This window comes from Akebia trifoliata, chromosome 10 (genome assembly GCF_017979445.1).
Source record: "Akebia trifoliata isolate Shusen 1 chromosome 10, ASM1797944v1, whole genome shotgun sequence".
In the NCBI taxonomy this organism is placed as follows: domain Eukaryota; kingdom Viridiplantae; phylum Streptophyta; class Magnoliopsida; order Ranunculales; family Lardizabalaceae; genus Akebia; species Akebia trifoliata.
In genome coordinates, this window is record NC_141384.1 from 31,489,951 (window position 1) to 31,510,744 (window position 20,794).

The 20,794-nt window shown below is 34.6% G+C and overlaps 1 protein-coding gene and 1 pseudogene across 1 annotated transcript; one reads left to right on the forward strand and one right to left on the reverse strand.

Moving 5' to 3' along the window:
• Nucleotides 1–7,312: 7,312 nt before the first annotated feature.
• Nucleotides 7,313–8,740, forward strand: LOC147393907 (transcription factor bHLH14-like). The gene has a single exon (XM_086456971.1). It carries the CDS (start codon nucleotides 7,420–7,422, stop codon nucleotides 8,719–8,721), a length of 1,302 nt encoding a protein of 433 aa, XP_086313097.1. The 5' UTR covers nucleotides 7,313–7,419; the 3' UTR covers nucleotides 8,722–8,740.
• A 12-nt stretch (nucleotides 8,741–8,752) lies between these two features.
• LOC147393908 (uncharacterized) lies at nucleotides 8,753–11,253 on the reverse strand (annotated as a pseudogene).
• Between the last annotated feature and the right edge of the window lie 9,541 nt (nucleotides 11,254–20,794).

A 20,794-nucleotide genomic window follows, 5' to 3' on the forward strand; every position in this document is an offset into this window, starting at 1 on the left:
AATCTCTGAAATCGGAACAGCCAGTTTAATCTCCAGAGGAGAGGTGGGGCACAATGCTGAGCAAGGGCACTCTTAGATCACCTCTCGTCTTGAATAGACGTAGTCTATCCCCTGAATTCACGTAGAACTGCAGGGCAAGATTGCGCTAGGCACTGTTCACGATCAAGAAGTGCAATTGGTGCAACTTTTGATTAGCTTTGCTTAATGAGCTCGATGGAACTTAGAGTCTAGTCTAACCAAATTTTAATTAATTAAATGACTGTGAATTTAATTTTCCTAAAAGGGCAAGATATCGGTGATGAAATCCGATTCTTATCTTATGGTGCCATCCTCGTAAGGGTGCCCTTGTTACTATGTGCAATCCAATGTGTACAGATTAGTCACTCAAAAGCAATACAGAAACTCACTAGCGAGTGATGCGTGAGTGTTTCGAAATTTACCTCCCGTTCTAGACGGGGGATGATCGAGTTGAGTCGACTCGGGCCACCAACACCAAACTTAGTGTACGAACCCGAGGGGCTGAGATAGTTTCGTCCCACTATCGTCCGTCCCTAAATCTATTACAATCCGAGCCCTCTCGGATGAAATTAAAAATTAATACAAGTTCAAGTTCCTAATACAAGTTGGTTTCTAAACAAAAAATAAAATGCAGAGAAATTTGATGTTGCTGATCTTCTTAGTGAGGAAATCAATTCAATGGATAAAAATTTCACGTGTCGCCTTTTTCACCAATTTTCGTTGACTTCCGTTGAGTTCTCCACCTGAAAATAACAAATTTATTCAAATCAGAATACTAAGGAAAAAATCAATATGACCATTACAATGTTCATGATGTCATAAAATTGTTCAACAAAAATCAGCAGGAAATATTGCCATGTCACCGCGGCGCACCAAGGGGAAACCGTGGCGCGGTAAAATTTTGATGAAAATCAATTTTTCAAATTGGAAATGGTTTCTGATATCCTGAGGATTGTAATGAAATTTTTTTCAATTTTTTTCTTTTTGTTTCACTTCTGTTTCAAGCAAAACACGTTCGGTTCTGTTTCGGAAACTGTTTCGGATACTTTCCGAATTGAAAAATGAATCAACTCGCTGTCCCCGGCAGCGGCGCCATTTTGATCGGTTGTAGATCTTGTTAAATAAATGCAGAGATTAAGATGTGAATTAAGACTTTGGGCAAGTCGAATTCGTTCCACAGGGACAATGAAAATTCAAAGATTCATTCGGTTAGAAACAAAAACAGAATTAGAAAACAGATTTTTCTTAAAAACAAAATTGATTTGTTACACAAATGAAATGAAAATTAACTTGTAATTTGAAATAAAAACATAAAATAGAGATTGACGATATAAGAAAGGAGGTTTAGAGAAATCAAATCAGCTTTTGCAAACTATCCATAATGCAGATCAATTCCAAGAATAACTCAATCCATGTAGCAAGTCATTGCTCATGGATCGGAAGGTGGAGCGGTTTAATTATCAAAGGTAACCAAGAGACATTCATGAAAATTCAAATTTAATTGAGATTGCCTAGCTTATATTCATATTCATCACAGAGCATAGCCGTTCTTGAACTTATCTAAGTAATAGTTATCAAAGTTTGAATCAGAAATATAAGTAGATCATCTAATCAAAGTAGAATTTTTAGAATAGTAAACATATAAGCAAAATAAGGAATTAAAACAACATTAGAGGGATAAACTTGCTTCGGCATCCTTGATCTCTCTAATGAGGATCTAGCCACTCATTGCAAGGATTAAAATTGCAGAAATTAATATGAGAGCAAAGAACATGGGTGAAGAAGATGATAATCGATCTGAAATTCTTCTTCTATATCTCTCCAAAGAATTACAAAAAACAATGAAATCCCACTCTTGATGTTCTCACTACACTCAAGAGCTTTCTCAAAGGAAAAATTACAGAGAAGAAAGAAAGAAAAATCAGAAATTATGGAAGAAGAGAAGAGGAGAAGAGCCTAAAAGGGACCCAAGAGGGGACCCCTTCTTTGAAATCAACCCTCAAATTTATAGTGTTCGTATTTGGGTAATCGGGGTGATTTGGCGGATAATTCGATTCGAATGGCCCAATCAGTTACAACCACCGAAGCTTCTGTAAAAATCTCGAGGACAAATTCCTCGAAATGACCGCAGCGCGGTCTTGGCTAGCCGCGGCGCGGTGACGTGGCGCCCAAAATCCTCGAGATTTTGCCGGATGCTTCCTTTTTGCTCGCATATTGTAACAGTAATTGTTATTTCTTTTGTTGATTTCCGAATGTGCCCTTTTCACCTGAAATTAGTAATAAACTATTGTTAGCCACATTAATTTTGGATTTAATAAAATTTATTATTATTTTAAGGGAACTAGTATTTATATGATGGTAATCTCGGTGAAATTACGGTCCCAAAATGATATTATTGGGACCTTATCAAGCGAGTCAATAAATCCAATCTTATCCAACAAGAGGGTAGACCAAGTTAGTAGCGTCTGGTTTGACTAATAGGACAAGACAACATAAAGAGAGATCTGGTATGTTTAGCAGGGTAGGCCTAATATGAATATATGCATAATCTTAAACTCACACGTTAGGTCCGTCGATCTCGGAAGAGGTCTTTGGAGAATCTTAGACTTAATCTTGGTGATTCAAATTTCGTTTAGAATTCTTGCAATTAGAGATTCACCATAATCGAATCTCGATTAAAGGGGAAATCCTAATTTGAAAGAAGAACTTATAAATAGAGAAATCAATGGAAGAGAGAGGATATTTTTGGTTGGAAGAAAAATAAGGGATCTCTACAACTCTAATTTAAGCATCAAAGGGTTATTAGCAAGTATCACATCGGTCCTTACAGGGGGAACTTAAGAGCTACTTCGGTTTAGTAGAGCAAAGTCGATCAAGGTAAAACTTGATTCCACTTCTACAAGGCCTACTTAGACTTTTAATTTTAGTTCTTGGTCAAAATTATCCCCAATGGTACTGAGCTATGCCATAATTATTTATAAGTATAAAGTTATTGTTTTTATAAAATAAGATAGATTAGAAGATGCTGTGTGAGGATTTTTCAAATTTCTTTAAACCTTTGAGCACACTTGATCAACTCTGGGTGCTTCGCCACCCTATAAAAAAACTCTCCGAACCCTAAGTTAATGTATATCCCAAGATAGGAACAATGAAAGTATACATTTAAAATTGCATATATTTACCCTCCATTGAGGTCTTATTTATAGGCTCTGATCTTTCAATCCCTGTAAATTTGGAATCCTACATTAATTTTGGAATGAATTACTCAAGAATCGTCTTTCCTTTTTGAAGGGGATTCATTCTAATCTAGCTACATAATTTCCCATTGAACGAGGCCATTCTAATTTGGGATGTGATCATTCCATGTTTGTTTTGTAATGTACTCAATGTTATAGGCTAACATGATTTTCATCATCCTGATAACTTCCACAGTTTTTTTTCCCTACATGGGAATTATAGATCCTATCATTACAGATGCAAAGTCAGAAGATTATATTTATATTTACATGATAAATATGGGTAGCTTTCAATGGCCAACTTTTTGACAAAACATTTTTCAAAACATGAGTTAGAAATTTTGGAATGGGCTGATTTTTGATGAGGATGATCTCTACGGTGAGGAGATCATCCTCACCAAAAATCATCCCATTCCAAAACTTCTAACTCATGTTTACAAGTTGAAAAATCGTGGACCGTCCATTTTTTGTAAACTGTTTTTGATGGGATTAGAAGTTTTGGAAGGGGCTGATTTTTGGTGATGATGATCTCCTCATCATAGAGATCATCCTCACAAAAAATCAGCCCATTCCAAAACTTCTAACTAATGTTTTGAAAAATGTTTTGCCAAAAAAGTTTGCTAAAAAGTTTGCCATTGAACGTGATCCAATAAATATTTAATACATTATTTGAGAATCGTAAATGACTCAATGCAAATTTATTTACATGTCTTATACATTTTTTAAATATAGAATAACTTATATCAGATCTCAGACGAGTTAGATGTTAATGTGAAGGGTGATTCACATAAGAAATCTCTCTCTGAATGAACAATACCAAGATTAATGGTATTTTTGCAGTAATTTTTTATTTTTATTTTTGTCTTATTAAAAAGAAAAAAAAAAGTCTCGTTTGAAAGGAGAGAAGCCACAATTTTCATGTGTATTCCGATTTTATTTCAGGTGAAGACTTGAAACGAGTAGCAATGAATCATGATCAAATTTTTTCTGGGAACTTAATTTTGACTCTGTGGACATCCTATGTGGAAGTCACGCGTAAACGAGTAGATATCTCTTACATCGAAACCAAATAAAAAATAGTTACGTCTTCTTTACTAGATAATAGATCAAATCTGACAGGTGGAGGTTTTCATATTGTCCTTAACGATTGGAAACCTTATCTGCGTGAAGACCCGGAAGCCCTATGATTGAGAATCATGTCGCTGTGTCTCCAGACCCTCCCAATCAGTACTTGACATCTATGGTTTAACAACTAACAAGTGTCGCTGAAGTGTCACTAAGGAACAAAACTCTACCTCGTTTGATTTGAATTATACAGAGCACCAAAAAAAAAAAAAAGACACCTTTTAAAAATGGGATATTAGATGGCCCCTTTTTAGTGGCTCACACGAAACCTTTCTAAGAAGACCTCCCTAACCAAGCATTTACCTATCTCATTCTTGACCACCTCCCACTCATCAATGCTAAGCCCTAATCCGGACCACATGCTTTTTATGTGCTCTATTTAGTGTAGACCAACTCTTAACTTTACCTCTTATGTCGTCCTCATGCATTCTGGTTCCACCATACATATGCAAATTTTAAGTTGGTAGGGTTCATTGAATATGATGCTCCAACAAGGTTTTTTGTTTTTTTAAAATAAAAAAGTCATTTTTTTTTGATAATAATAAGTAAAGGAGCAGTTCAACAGCCTCTTTATGGTGCCACACATTTTTTGTAAATTATTTTGATGGGATTACAAGTTTTGGAATAGGCTGATTTTTTGTGAGGATGAACTCTTTACATGTTGATAAGGTTCATTGAATATGATGCTCTAACAAGGTTTTTGTTTTTTTTAAATAAAAAAGTCATTTTTTTTTTATAGTAATAAGTAAGGGAGTGGTTCAGCAGCCCCTCTATGGTGCCACACATTTTTTATAAATTACTTTTGATGGGATTACAAGTTTTGGAATAGGCTGATTTTTTGTGAGGATGATCTCTATGGTGAAGAGATCATCCTTACCAAAAATCAGCTCATTTTGAAACTTCTAACCCAAGTTTACAAGTTGAAGAATCATGGACCATCCAATTTTTGTAAATCACTTTTGATGGGTTAGAAGTTTTAGAATAGGCTGATTTTTGGTGAGGATGATCTCCTCATCACAGAGATCATCCTCACAAAAAATCAACTCATTTCAAAGCTTATAACCCATGTTTTGAAAAATGTGTAGCACCATATAGGGGCTGCTGAACCACTCCCAATAAGTAATTATGAGATTGCATTTGTACATTCTTAGTCACAAGGAATAAAAAATCTCATTATATTGTATAAATTTAGATTAAAATTGTTGAATACATATTAAAATTGTTGTACGAGTTGTTCCTTCATTCCTAGGTTAGTGAGCAGTGGTACATACATTTGTATTCTGACCGTCAAATTAGAAATAGATTTAATTTTATCAAAGTTTTAGCTTCAATAATGTAAAATCATTACCTTCGCCTTTAGTTTTATTTATTTATTTATTTATTTTTGTAAACTTTTATTGATAAACAAGGGAATAAGGGAGCATAATTTTTTTTAAAAATAAAATCAAATTAGCGAGCTACATTGGAGCATAATTTACATTATTACATTTTTCCTTTGTTGATTATCTATTTATAATTGAGTGGCCTTTGACTAACATTCTTGGACTATTCCTACAAAACGCTCTTCTTATTCTTGTGAAATCCGATCCAAAGTTGAAGTTGCATGCTCATAGTAATGTTGTGTGAATGTCTTGTATTCTATTGGGTGTACGACATGGATGTTGAGTCTGTTAGGTTGAGGAAGTGCATGTGGCATCATCCCCTTTAGGGGTCCTAGAACAAAAAAAAAATTTAGGGTTAAAGAAAGGGTAATTATGTAATATATATATATTCTTTTTTTTATGGATTTTTTATTTTCAAGAAAGAGAATTTTTCTCTACTCTCAAATTTATTTCAGAGATTTCTAGAGTTGTAGAACTATAAAGAAGATAGTGATTATATTTTTTATCTAATCCGTAAACATAGATACATTATTGAACCATGTAAATTCTTGTATTTTGTGTGTGATTTTCTCTTCTCTTTTGTTGATTTATTTATTTTTTCATAGGTAAAACAATTTTATAATGTGAAAGTTTAATAGCGTTAGCATAAAATCTATCATATATCTTCTTGTCAAAGGTGGCTAAGCATTGATTATCGGATAAGACCTTCTTTTTTCTCATATATGTGTGTGCTAAATGGACACACGTATATTGAGTGACTGTTTGCTCATAGACCAACATTGTTTTGACATGTGGCATTGATGACGTAAGTAATAAAAACAAAATTTCTCTCTCCTACTCGCACATCCACTGCCTAGAAATATTTATTTATAGATTTCAAATCTTAAAAAATATTGTGGGATCCACATGGATTATCATATTTGCAAGCCAACACTACAATTTTCTAAATTTCATGAAAAACCTCATGATAAAAAAAAAAAAAAAAACCAAAATTTTTCAAACTTAATTAATGATGTTGAAATTGGAAGGCTACTTAGCACTCAAATTTAAAATTAAAATATTACAGTGAAAAATAATTTTTAAAATTTTATTTTTTTGAAAATTCATAAATTTCATCCTCTACAATACTTTTGTATTGGATTATATTTTTGATTGCAACAAGATGAATTTATAAAAAAAAAATTCTATTTGCTGATTTTTGAACTCAAACTGATCAGGGGACTCAAAACTCACTGATGTGACATAGGCAAAGAATGATAGGTCTTGTCTTGCGGGATGCATAACCGACCTGGCATCTACAATTGTGTATTTCGAAGGTACAATTGTGTATTCGGAGCAAAAGAATCTACGATTCTTTACGCATGATACTGATACGTCAGTGAGTTTTTCTAGCTGTCAGGTTAAGTTCAAAAATCATTAGTCTACTCCGTATCTAGATGCTTCTCTCGCTTTTCTTCACGTGGTAAATATTTTAGTAAGGCACAAGGGGCAGGACCCCGGAGTTGCAGACTTTAGCTTCCCACATCTCTATCTATTAATAGCCTGAAATTGTTGCTTCAAATTCACTCATAAACTCCTCATCGGTGCTCTCTCCTCTCCTCTCTTTCTCTCCACTTCTTCGCTACATCTACTTACCAACTGTCTAAGACTAGCAAATTATGGATCAACAAGCCATGGAAGATATGATACCTTCTTTTATATCTTCACCAGCTTCATCAATCTTCTCAGTTTCAGTTTGTCAAGGAAATTCACCAACCCCCCAACAACGTCTCCAATTTCTTCTTCAATCTCGACAACATCAACACTGGGTTTACGCCATTTTATGGCAAACATCTATCGATGACAGTGGCCGTGTTGTTTTATCTTGGGGTAATGGTCATTTCCAAGACACCAAACATCATCATCATCAACCACCACAACAAAATTTCGGATTTTATTCGGAAGAGAAAAATAAGGTAATAATGAATGAAATTAAAGAATTAATAAAAGAAAATTCCATGGATGGTCTGGAATGGTTTTATTTGGTATCATTAACGAGGTCTTACGCTGCTGGAGAAGGAGTAGTTGGTAAGGCTTATAGTTCTGGCCTTTCAATGTGGTTGACTGGTAGTCAAGAGCTTAAGCTGTGTAACTGTGAAAGAGCGAAAGAAGCAGTAATGCATGGAATAGAGACTTTGGTCTTTATCCCTACGTCAGGTGGTGTAATTGAGGTGGGTTCTTCCTATTTGATAAGGGAGGATTCAGAACTATTGGAGCTAACCAACTCTGTTTTTGGCTCAAAACAGCCTCCTTATCATCAAGAAGAAATATTTGTCCCAAAACAGCATTTGTCTTCGAATTCTGAGCTTTCTGACTCCGAAGGCCTTCATCATGATCATGATATAAAGAATAAAAGGACAAAGAAGAGGCAGAGATCAAAGGTGAGTGAGGAGCTACCTTTGAGCCATGTTGAGGCTGAGAGACAGCGGCGAGTGAAGCTTAATCATCGGTTTTACGCGCTTCGATCTGTGGTTCCTCACGTTTCAAAGATGGACAAGGCATCTTTGCTGTCCGATGCCGTATCTTACATCAATGAACTTAAGTCCAAAGTAGAGGAATTGGAGGCCAAACTCCAACTACATGTAAGAGAAACCAAGAAATTGAAGGTGGAAAGAGCTGATGATGACTACCAAAGAAATACCACCTTTGTTATTTCAAGATCTAACTCTAGTGGGGTAAAGATGGAAGTAGTGGTAAAGATTATGGGGATGGAAGCTATGATCAGAGTCCAATCAGAGAATCTGAACCATCCATCTGCAAGACTTATGGATGCACTTCGTGACTTGGAGTTTCAAGTCCACCACGCGACTGCGTCAACTGTTAACGAATTAATGCTACAGGATGTTGTGGTCAGGCTTCCTGATGGTTTCACTAGTGAGGAGTGCTTGAAGGCTGCTCTCCTCAGAAGGTTGAAATCCTAGAGACGTATTTTTGGGGGGGTATATATATATATATATATATATATATATATATATCTTCCTCCCTCTTTTACGTAAATAAAGATTAGGCTAATTTTGAGATCTCACCCCAGTATTACTCTTTTTTCTTTTTCTTTTTTTCCCCTTAAATATTCTAACTTTACAGTTAAGAATGACGGGGATATAAAAGACTTTTTTATTTTGTTTTATAAATAAAATGTTATTTATCTATATATATATATATATAAAGGGAACATGTAACTGTGAAGTATTGTAAAGTCTCACCAAGTTGATCGACTCGATCGACTTGACTTTGTTTCATGAATACAATACTATTTATCAAAAAAAAAGTATGATGCTTTCTTGCAGAGCTCCAAAAGATGTGCACCAGTGTATCCTTTGCAAAATCTGGCAATGTGAACAAATTAGATGTTCTCTTCTACATTCTCATCCTTCAAAATCAGCTTCAGTATCTTCACTCTTCGCTTGCAGTTTGGTATACCAATCTCAAAGGATTGAGAAAAACGCCAAAGTATTGCCTCATCAAGGTCAGCTGGGCGGTTGGTTGACCCGACCATTTTCTACAGTAACTCTCCATGGTTAATTACTACTTTTTTTACACCTGATTTTGGAATTAAGTATACAAGTATTTGTTAGACAGACATTATTTTAATTACATAATAATGAAAGCTGAAACTGGACAAAAGCTCCTTGTCCACCTGAATTCCCATGTGCAAAACATGAATGTGGCATAATTCTTGTACCAAAAACACACGTATAACATCAAAGCAACAGATCCCTAAATAACATTTGGTGTAGAAAAATGAAATGTCATCTTTCTTAAGAAAATAAGTGCAATCGAACTAAGAAAACGAATTGAAAAACCAACATAAGACAAGATGAAATCACACAAAAAAACACAGAGATTTTAGGTGGTTCTTTCAAGATTGAGGTACATCTATGGAACACACCGATTGTACCGTGGTCGACCAGTGTGAACGTGTGGCTTGATTTACAGTACCTCCATATTGACCAGTATTATCAGGCTCCACAAACCACAATAATCTTTTAAAAGGTCTCATTATGGTAGAAGTAAGAAAAAAAGAAAGGCAGCAGTAACAATTTAAATACTATTTAAGAGTAAGAAAACTCACTATCTGTAGTAAAGCCATCCCACAAAGCCATGAACTCGGTTTTCATGCTAGCCATGGCTTCATGATCTGTAGAAGAGCGCTGCCCGAAAAAACTATCAACGTCGTCAATGAATATAATAGCAGGTTGGAGTTCATAAGCCAGACTGAATATAACAGCCACTAGAGGTACAAATAGTAATAAAAGGTAAATAGTAATAAAAGGTAAGAAGTTGCTATTGTACTCTACCGTAGAATTTACTTACGAAAAGAAAATCATCCTCAAATGGAAAAAATAAATAAATTAACTAGATATAATATATTAAACATCAGCATCATAATAAGAAATTTTAGTTAGATTCAAAAGATCAAACAGGCAAACACAAAAATTATATTTTCTAGCACTAAGCAAACACCAACACCATCAACACAAAGCCTTATCCCAAACACTTGTGCGTTGCTAAATTAGTCGTGTTCCTTCATTCCACTGGGTCCAAAGTCTAGTCTTTTGTTATCATTAAGGAAGACTACAACTATTAAACTTCTAAGTCTATGAAATCCAAATTTAATGAGATGAAAATGGCATTTTGAGCATGTCTATTCTAATTTCAAATTGACATTGGGAGTTGTAAATTATGTGGTATTCTAGGGTCTATGTAATTGTCTGTAAATATTTTTGTGAATTTCAAATCCTAATCTTATTAAGAGATCAAGAACACCCAAATTGAGATTTTTTAAAAAAAATATTTGTGATGAGTTAAATTCATCATTATGTGTCAAATAACAGTGCAAACATAAGAGACGGCCTTGATTTATAATGCTACTGATACAATGTATAAACTAAAGATATGGGAAATAAGACTTTTCACAAGATGCACAACATCACGAGCTTCAAGTTATACAAGAAAAAAACACACCATGCACCCCACAAATTTAATAGAATCGTGATTGGCTAACATACCAAGCTTTCGTGAATCACCAAACCATTTGCTCATCAATTTGATAACTTCACATTAATAAATACCGCTCTAGATTCTTTTGCAATAGCTTTAGCAAGCATTGTCTTTCTAGTTCCAGGTGGTCCATATAACAATACCCCTTTTTGAGGATTGAGAAGCTTCCCACGTGCAAATAATTTAGGTCTCCACAATGGAAGAATCACCAATTCAATGAATGATTGCTTGATTGTTTTCTAAACCTCTAATATTGTCAAACTCTACATCAATATTGTAGATGTAAAAACTTACCCTACCTTAAAATCTGTGATGATGTCTCGCGATCTCCTTTTTTGCCCCTGGGTGTGTTTACAACACCACCTCTCTGACGTCCAAGTCAAAATCTTAGTACAAAAATAACGTAAAATTTAGAGGGGGGAGAACTCATACCTTTTAGTGCCACTATCCATCTATTTATAGAAATGAAACCCTATGATCCCTTTAGATCTTGTTATCGATTTTACCTTTATCTAATTTAGAATGAGATTTTAATTGGTGATTTTGGAACATATCTAGTCAATATCCCATCCTAATACAATCCTTCTTCCTTGAGACTTTTTCTCACTAAGATTTTAATCACTTTTGATCTAGTCCCTAATTTTTTGGGATTTGGGCTAATTGAACGACTCTACCATACATCCTTAATCCAATATTTTCCTGACCAATCGAGACCCGAACCTATGATTGGTTTGTGATCGAGCAATTGAACTTACCTTTGGACAAGTTAGCTTGTATCTTCGTGTCTAATTCGAATCCTCAGGTGCCATGTGCCACCCCTTGCTATCCAACAAAAAACATCATCCACAATAACCCCTGAGGATAAATGAATGGTACCATGTGACACGTGGCTGCACACCTTATAGATCCTCATTTTGAGGTCTAAGATATGTTTAGTCAATGTCCATACCATGTGTCATCTACCTATTTTACCTTCGAAAATGTGATGATTATAATTACTTGATTTACTTGAATCGTTGATTTTGTAAAATGCATCAAGATATTTTTCTTTTACAAATACATCATCTATTCCCCTATTTTTTGTCATTTTTCGCTTATCAATTGGACTTGGTGCCATCATGAACAAAAACTCTTAAGTCAATAGATATAACCCCCTATGGTCGGACTTGGAACAAAAATCAATTAAACTCATCCCTAACGGTTGGACTTACCTCCCTTATGAACCAGTTGTTATTAAAAACAACGACGAGTTAGCCCAATCCTCATTCATCCGGCTTGATTTCCTCTTGAACCAAGTTTAATTAGCGAATGATCGACTCGCAACGATCAGGCTTGGTTTCTTTTACGAGCCAAGATTTTCACTATGTGCCAACCCCATTATGGTTAGGATTGACTATCCTTATGAGCTAAGACTTTTGTTATGTGTCGACCCCCTTATGGTCAGGTTTGGCTTTTGTAATGAGTCAAGGCTTTTCACCCCCTAAATGGTTATGTTTGGCCCCCTTAATGAGTTAAGGCTTTCCAACCACCCAAATGGTCGGACTTAGCTTTCTTAGCAAGACAAGACTTGCTAACCCCAAAAGGTAGGGCTTGGTTCCTCAGATGAACCAAGGCTTGCCAACCCCAAATGGTCGGGCTTTGCTCCCCCAATAAGCCAAGGCTTGTCAATCTCAATCGATCGGACTTGACTCCCCCAACGAGCCAAAAATTGTCAATCTTGCATAGTCGGACTTGACTCCCCCAATTAGCCAAGACTTGCCAACCTCAAATGGTTAGACTTGGCTCCCCCAATGAGTCTAAGTTTGCCAATCCCAAATGGTCAGGTTCAGCTCCCCAGATGAGCCAAGGCTTGCTAATCCTGCACGGTCAGGCTTGGCTCCCTCAATGAACCAAGACTTGCCAACCCCAAACGATTGGGCTTGAGTCCCCCCAACGTTTGAGCTCGACTCCTCCGATGAACTAAGGCTTGCCAATCCTACACGGTCGGACTTAAGTCCCCCAACAAGCCAAGATTTGCTAATTCCAAATTGTCGGGCTTGGCTCCCCAAACGAGCCAATACTTGCCAACCCCACACTGTCGGGCTTGGCTCCCTTGACGAACCAAGACTTGCCAATCCCAAATGGTAGGGTTTTGTTCTCCCAACGAGCCAAGACTTGTCAATCTCATACGATCGGGATTGGCTTCCCCAACGAGTTAAGTCTTGTTAATCCTAAACGGTTGAGCTTGGCTCCCCCAACGAGTCAAGACTTGCTAACCTTAAACGGTTGGGTTCGACTCTTCTGATGAGCCAAGGCTTGCTAACCCCAAATGGTCGGGCTCGATTCTCCAAACTCGTTGAGAATTACCAACTCCAAATGGTTGGACTTGACTCCCCCGATGAATCAAAGCTTGCATATCCCGAAGAATTAGATGGTCTTACTGAGTAGACCTTTTATTGGTGACTAACATCAATGAAGCTACCGCAAAGGCTATGAACTTAGAAGTGGAGAGAAACTTGAAGAAATGACCTTAAATCTTTGTAACCCGAACCCATGATTGATTTGTAATCGAGCCACCAAGTTTATCCTTGGACAAGTTGGCTTAGATCTTCGTGTCTAATTCAAATCCCTAGGTGTTGCATGTCACCCCTTGGTACCCAACGAAAAAACATCTTCCACAAATATGTTTAGAATTTATAACATCACCGACAATTACATCTTATAAAAAATCATCAAAAGAAACAAGTTTTATACAAACATCTCATAGATTTTTTCTTAAGCTGATCATGTCTCAATATATAATTGAATATACCTTGCCATTTTCAAGAAAACAAATCATAACTTGCATGAAACAATTCAGCACGATGTTTTAGTTTGTGGAGCCTAATAATAGTAGTTAGGAAGAAGTATTATTTAGGGTAATTATAAGAGCAACCCGCAAATTAATAAGGGCAACCCACACCATTGTTGAATTGTTTTGTTTTATATGGGTTAAAAGTTTCGAAATGAGGTGATTTTTGGTTAGGATGATTTTTGTGATGAGGAAGTCATCCTCACAAAAAATTAGCCCATTTTGAAACTTCTAACCCCATCAAAACAAGTTCAAGTACGTTCATTTTTTTTGTAAATCAATTTTGACTCTAAAAAAGAGATTATGTTGAGAGTGAACCAGAGAGAAGAGAGAGAGAGGGGGGGGGGGAGAAACCTCGTAGGAATTGGCATGGATGAGAGGACGATCAAATCTCTTGGAAATTTCCTTCGTCTTTGGTTGTCGATCGGGTTCCCGTTGTTATCAATAAAAAATAATCATAGAGCAATCAATAGCTGCACCAGTGACGAGTAGCAATTGCCCCAACATCTCCAACCATCTTAAACAAATTCTTTAGGGTTTGCAAAAAGACATATATATATATGGGTCAGGTTCAAGGGCCATATGAGAAAACATATGTAAAAACTTTCGTTTTTAATAAAATTTTAAAATATGGGTTAGAAATTTTGGATTGAGCTGATTTTTTGTGAGGATGATCTCTATGATGGGAAGATCATCCAAAAAAAAATCAGCCAAATCTGAAACTTCTAACCCCATTAAAAGTGATTTAGAATGTGGACCGTCGATTTTTTACCAATTTTTATCACTAATTTGTAAATCACTTTTGATGGATTTAGAAGTTTCTGATTGAGCTTATTTTTTGTGAGGATGATCTTTTCATCATAGTGACCATCCTTGCAAAAAATCAGCTCAATCCAAAACCTCTAACTCTTATTTTGAAAAACGAAAGTTTTTTCATATGTTTTCTCATATGGCCCTTGAACCGCCCCCTATATATATATATATATATATATATATATATATAGAGAGAGAGAGAGAGAGAGAGAGAGAGAGAGAGAGAGATTTGTAGTCTGCACTCCATTTTCCACACTTCACATATTCTCTTCAAAGTTGACTTCGACAAAAAATTTTACTAAAATGTAATGAATTTCTAACTCTAAATAAAAAATTCAACGAGGTGGAATGTACAAAAGCCATAGATTTTTGAGACGTGATAATATTACTCAAATGACTCCATGACGAGACAAGTTCAGGAACAATAGATTTGTACCCTTCGAGATACACAATTACAATTCCAACATTTGCATCCGAAGGGAATTGCATATCCCAAGGCATACAGATCTACGATTCCCTAACTTGTTCACATCATGGAGTCATTTGAGTATGCCACCTGACAAGTCATATTATCACGACTCTAAAAATTTTTCTCCCGAGATATATAACTGCACATCCCCTCCTCAAAAAAAAAAAAAAAAGTTTCCTTAGGCCAATGTTACTAGCTTCTGATGTTTTAAATTGTTTCTGATGTTTGTCGTTGAAATTGCTATGAAAAAACACTTTAGACAAAATTGTGTTTGATAAACTATTGTTGAAAACTACTGTGCTATTTTCAAAAGTGTTCTTTAGTGTTTGATAAAAATACTTGTAGTCGTTGGATTTTGATTAATATACCAGAATACCCTTACATGTAACCGATGAACTAAATGTTTTTTTTTTCACAAGACCAGACAGATAGATAATATAAAAAATAATTAAATAAGAAAATAAAGGGTAAAATGTTTTTTAAAAAATCTAAATATTAATACACTACATCTAAACATAAATTAAAATTGCGACAAAATATCCTCTATAAATAAATAAATATATATATATATATATATATTAGAAAACCTCCTTCACACACACACACACACACACACACACACACATATATCTTCAACTACTAATTAGATTTTAAAGTTATGGGGTTGTTTGTCTCATTCTTAAGACAAAGAAAAATATCTCAGAAAATCCTTTCATTCAAAGGCAATGTCCAAAGAAGCCCTTAATTTTTATTTTATTTAAAAAAAAAAACTTTTTAAGGAAACTTTGGATTCAATTAACCAAAGTTCAATAACCCATTAATTTGTGAACATTATTTTTCCCTCTCTAAAAAAGAAAATTTAGTAAATTTAGTTGAGTTGATTAAGCAAAAAGGGCAAGAGGTATCACAAACAAGGCATCAATCCAATGGACTTCTTTAATAAAATTGCAACCATTAGGTCTACCCGATAAATCTCTAAAAAGAATTTGTAAAAAGAATTGAATTTTAATTTTTAAATCTGATGTAGACCATGAAATCTAAAGGGTTGGGGTATTATTGTAACGCTCAAACTCAAAATAATATAATATTGTCCGCTTTGGGCAGAAGTCAGTAGGACTTTAAAACACGTCATACTATGTAAGGTTTGATTTGTCTTTATAGACCAGGATCTAAACGTTCTCCTATTCGATGTGGGATTAAGTTTTACATTCCTCCCTGTCATTCCACCCTGTAATATGATGACTTCATTTCGACCACGCAATCTCCACAACCCTTTCCACATCCAACCAGTGGCACATCAATGAGATTGTGACAATTGATGTAAGAAGGAATCTAGTAAGAGAATTTTAGTAAGGGTGTAAGTGTAATTGATTAAATTAAAAAGATCAATTGATGATGGGATAAAAAGGAGTTTGAAAATTCAATTTGATAGAATTTGGATGGAGCAAGAGAAATTAATTCCATTCCTTTTATAGTTAATTGAATAAAATTTGCATCTTTAATTAGAATGTTTCAAATTGGAGAAATCATGCTGGGAAGAAAATTTAAATTCAAAGATAATTATTATTTTTTGAATACTATTGAGGAAAAAAAGAAAAGAAAAGAAACTTCGGGATGGCCTTAATGGAAATTTGTCTTTATGGCATTCATGATTGGAAGACCAACATATAAAATTAACTTATATGAGAATAAAGATTTGAGAAATAAGCCATGTGTATTTTTCTTACTCTTTCATTGGTTGTTGGGTTAAGGAGATGATTGAGATAGCATAAAAAGACTTGTGTTGTAACAATTCAATGGTTAAGATCTATTATTATTAGATTTGTAAATGAGGGCTAAGATTTTTCAAAAATAGAAAAGAAAGGGAATAAAGAGAGAAATTATTCCAATTTTGTGTCAAAAAAATCAATAAGGAATGGTTGGTCATGGGTCACCATTTTTGACTAGTTTGGGTTCTTCTTTTTTCCTTCCTCTCATTTTTTCTATCTTGGTCTCTCTAACTCTCATATCTCTCACAAACGCATTTTTTCTTTTTATTTATTTATTTTATTATAGGTAGTAAGCTTACATTAAATATAGGAAAGAACATTTTTTTTTCTAAGCGGGCGAGACAATTTTATAAAAAAGAAAAAAGATAGAGGAATTACAACCACCTAGGATGTGGGAGCCCCATTTTGTCTCCAACAAACTCCTTATGGACCATTAAAGGCAAAGCTTCTACAAAATCATTTGATCTGCAGATTTCGGGTGGTGCGACAACTATTTGGCCAGCATGGCAGTCCTGAAAAATGACCTATGAAAATTGATTATTTAAAGTTGTTTAAAAAAAAAGTCGATCGTTTAAAATTGACAAGGCATCGCACGCTTCACACCCTAGCTAGAGAGTGGAATAGTGCATCAAAATTAATGTGGCCAATTCTTTAAATAGTTGACATAAGGCCAAGATGGAGAAGAATTAGATAAATACTCCATCCCATAGATTTACAAGTCAGATATGTTGTGGTTGATCTCTAGCCCAGGTCCCACCACTACTGATTAAGTGTGCCATCTGTGCAGTAGGATTAACATGTGTTTGATCTTTTATATATTAGCTTTTTTATATAATAATTAAGGTCACTGTCTCATCACCTCAATTTGAATGACTTTTGTTGACAAAAATGAAGTTATGGTACTCTATATCAAAATCGAGTTGAAATATTAACATTGGACCTTGAACGTGTGGTAGGCTGTCTCTTAAGCATCAAAGCTTTTGGACTAGACGTTAAAGATGACGTCATTTAGGCTACTTTTAATTAATCTTTCACGGCGTTATAAAGTCAAAGGATACAACATCATCAGTTAAAAATGAGGGCGTCTACATCATTTTCTATTAATTTCTCATAGAAAAAACTTTCAAAATGAAGCAACTACAGAAGCAAGACCTTGCTTTTATTTTATTAAAAAAAAATAAAAAAAGCAAACCCCACTTCGAATGCCTCGTACAGTCGTTATGCCAGGGCATGCAAGTTGAGGCCTAAGGTTAAATGAGGTCTTTCACACTGCACTGACATATAATGCATAGAGAGCCATGGATTGTTTTTCCTCAAGATATAACGTAATGTCAAAAGAAGTCAGTCAAGCATTTTTATAATATAAATAATATTAATTAATTATCTATATGACGAAAAATTAGGGATTTAAAATTTTTTTTTTGCTAATTTTTTTTATTATATTTTTTTTATTTTCCTTATGAAGGATCATAATCTCTCTTTGTGCCTCAATGCTCTAAACCAAATCCAACATTGAGATCTAATTAGGTTCTTTAGTTGTTTATAAACAAATTAATAGGAAAACAGAGACAGAGATAAAAGTGATTGAGAATTTAGAGAGGTAAGTTTAAAACTTGAAAGAGAAGGATATTAAGTTAAAACAATAGGGTTCTCTTCTCTTTTTTTTCTAGAGATCTCCAATGTGGGTGAGATTTCATAAATATATATTACCTTTTAATTAATAAACAAAGAAAATAGACGTTTATTTAGTTTTAACCTTGAAGTTTCAAAGTAGGTGGGGATGGAGATATAAAGAGTTTTTTATTTTTTTATTTTGAAAAGTATCAATTTCTCATTATTTATTATTTTTTAACCTTGAAGTTTCAAGTGGGTGGGGACGAAGATCTAAAGAATTTTGGATTTTAACAAATTATCAATTTCTTATATAGTGGAGATCTAAGAGATCTTAATTAAAATCTTTATAATTTTTTTAAGATATGTATAAGTGTGTGTTTGGTAATACTTTCGAAGTTTGAATGGATGTAGTCTATTTATAAAATTCAAACTTCAGAAATTTTATTTTCATTTGTTTCAATTCAAATTTTAGACTTTAGAACTCAAATTTAGAAGACTTGAACCAATGATGGAGGGTGTTGGATGAAAACTTCTAAAGTTCGATTTATAGTTTCAGACTTCAAATGTTTCCACACTTTAGACTTCAGAAATGTTACCAAACATACCCTAAATTACATTTCATTGTAATTGTTCGTCACTTACCACATGTAAGCAATATAGAAATGTCAACCCAAATTTTTTGGGATAAAGCTCCAATGATTTCACAAATAATAGTTGTATATATCTAAATAACATTCAAGTTGGTTGATTTTGTATTTTCCTGTGAAAATTTAGAGAGAATTGAATAAATTAATATAACTACTTATCTCTTCTGGATCGTAGCATACCACCAAAAGAGATAAGTAGTTGAAATCGATCAACATACCACTCGTGGCAGCGCCAAAACATGAGTGGTATGTTGATCAAAAGCACCTAGGCATTAATGATATATAAAGTTAAACACTAATATTTTGGACTGCCATGATCAAGTTTCTGCTATGGAGCATACTGGTTGCTCTAATACCATTTTGACTAACAACTTTTCCAATACAATGAAATTATCATATGAGTGGAAAGTTAGGCTCTTATGTATTTTGGGTCATAACAATGGTAGACTTATTAGTCCACCATACGTGTATATATATATATATAGAACAGCGTTCCGAAGACTCATATTGCGACTCACATTGCGACACACCGTTTTGTCTTATATGGGAAAAAATATTTGGAATGGACTGATTTTTTGTGAGGATGATCTCTATGGTGAGGAGATCATCCTTGCCAAAAATCAGCTCATTATGAAACTTCTAGACCGTCCAATTTTTGTTGAAAAATTATAGATCGTCCAATTTTTGTAAATCAATTTTGATGGGGTTGGAAGTTTTGGAATGGAATTATTTTTTGCCAGGATGATCCCCTCATCACAGAGATCATCCTCACAAAAAATCAGCTCATTCCAAACATTTTTGCCCATATAAGACAAAACGGTGTGTCGCAATGTGAGTCGCAATATGAGTCTCAGGAACGTGACCCATATATATATAGGGTAGCGATCAATGGCCAACAGTTTGGCAAACATTTTGGCAAACACATTTTTCAAAACATGGGTTAGAGGTCTTGGAATGGGCTGATTTTTGGTGAGGATGATCTCTATGGTGAGGAGATCATCATCACCAAAAATCAGCCCATTCCGAAACTTCTAACCTCATCAAAAATGGTTTACAAAAAATGGACGGTTCACGATTTTTCAACTTGTAAAATGGGGCTAGAAGTTTTGGAATGAGCTGATTTTTGGTGAGGATGATCTCCTCACCGTAGAGATCATCCTCACCAAAAATCAGCCCATTCCAAGACCTCTAACCCATGTTTTGAAAAAGTGTTTGCCAAAATGTTTGCCAAACTGTTGGCCACGGATAGGGACCCATATATATATATATGAGGCCTACTTAGACTTATAGTTTTAGTTCTTGGTCAACATTTTGTCCCTAATGGTATCAAGATATGCCATAATTATTTATAAGTATAAAGTTATTGTTATTATAAAATAAGATAGATTAGAAGATGATGTGTGAGGATTTTTTAAATTTCTTCAAACCTTTGAGCACACTTGATCAACTCTGTGAGCTACGCCACCCAATCAAGAAGACTCTCTAAAACCTAAGTTAATGTATATCCTAGCATAGGAACAATGAAAGTGTATATTTAAAATTGCATATATTTACCCTCCATTAAAGTCCTATGTATAGGCTCTGATCTTTCAATCCCTGTAAATCCGGAATGCTACGTTAATTTTGGAATGAATCACTCAAGAATCCTCTTTCCTTTTTGAAGGGGATTTGCTCTAATCGAACTACATAATTTCCCATTGAATGTGGTCATTCTAAATTGGGATGCGATCATTCCATGTTTGTTTTGTGATGTACTCAGTGTTATTGGCTAACATGATTTTCATCATCTCGATAACTTCCAAGGTTTTTTTTCTTATCTGGGAATTATAATTCCTATTATTACAGATGCTA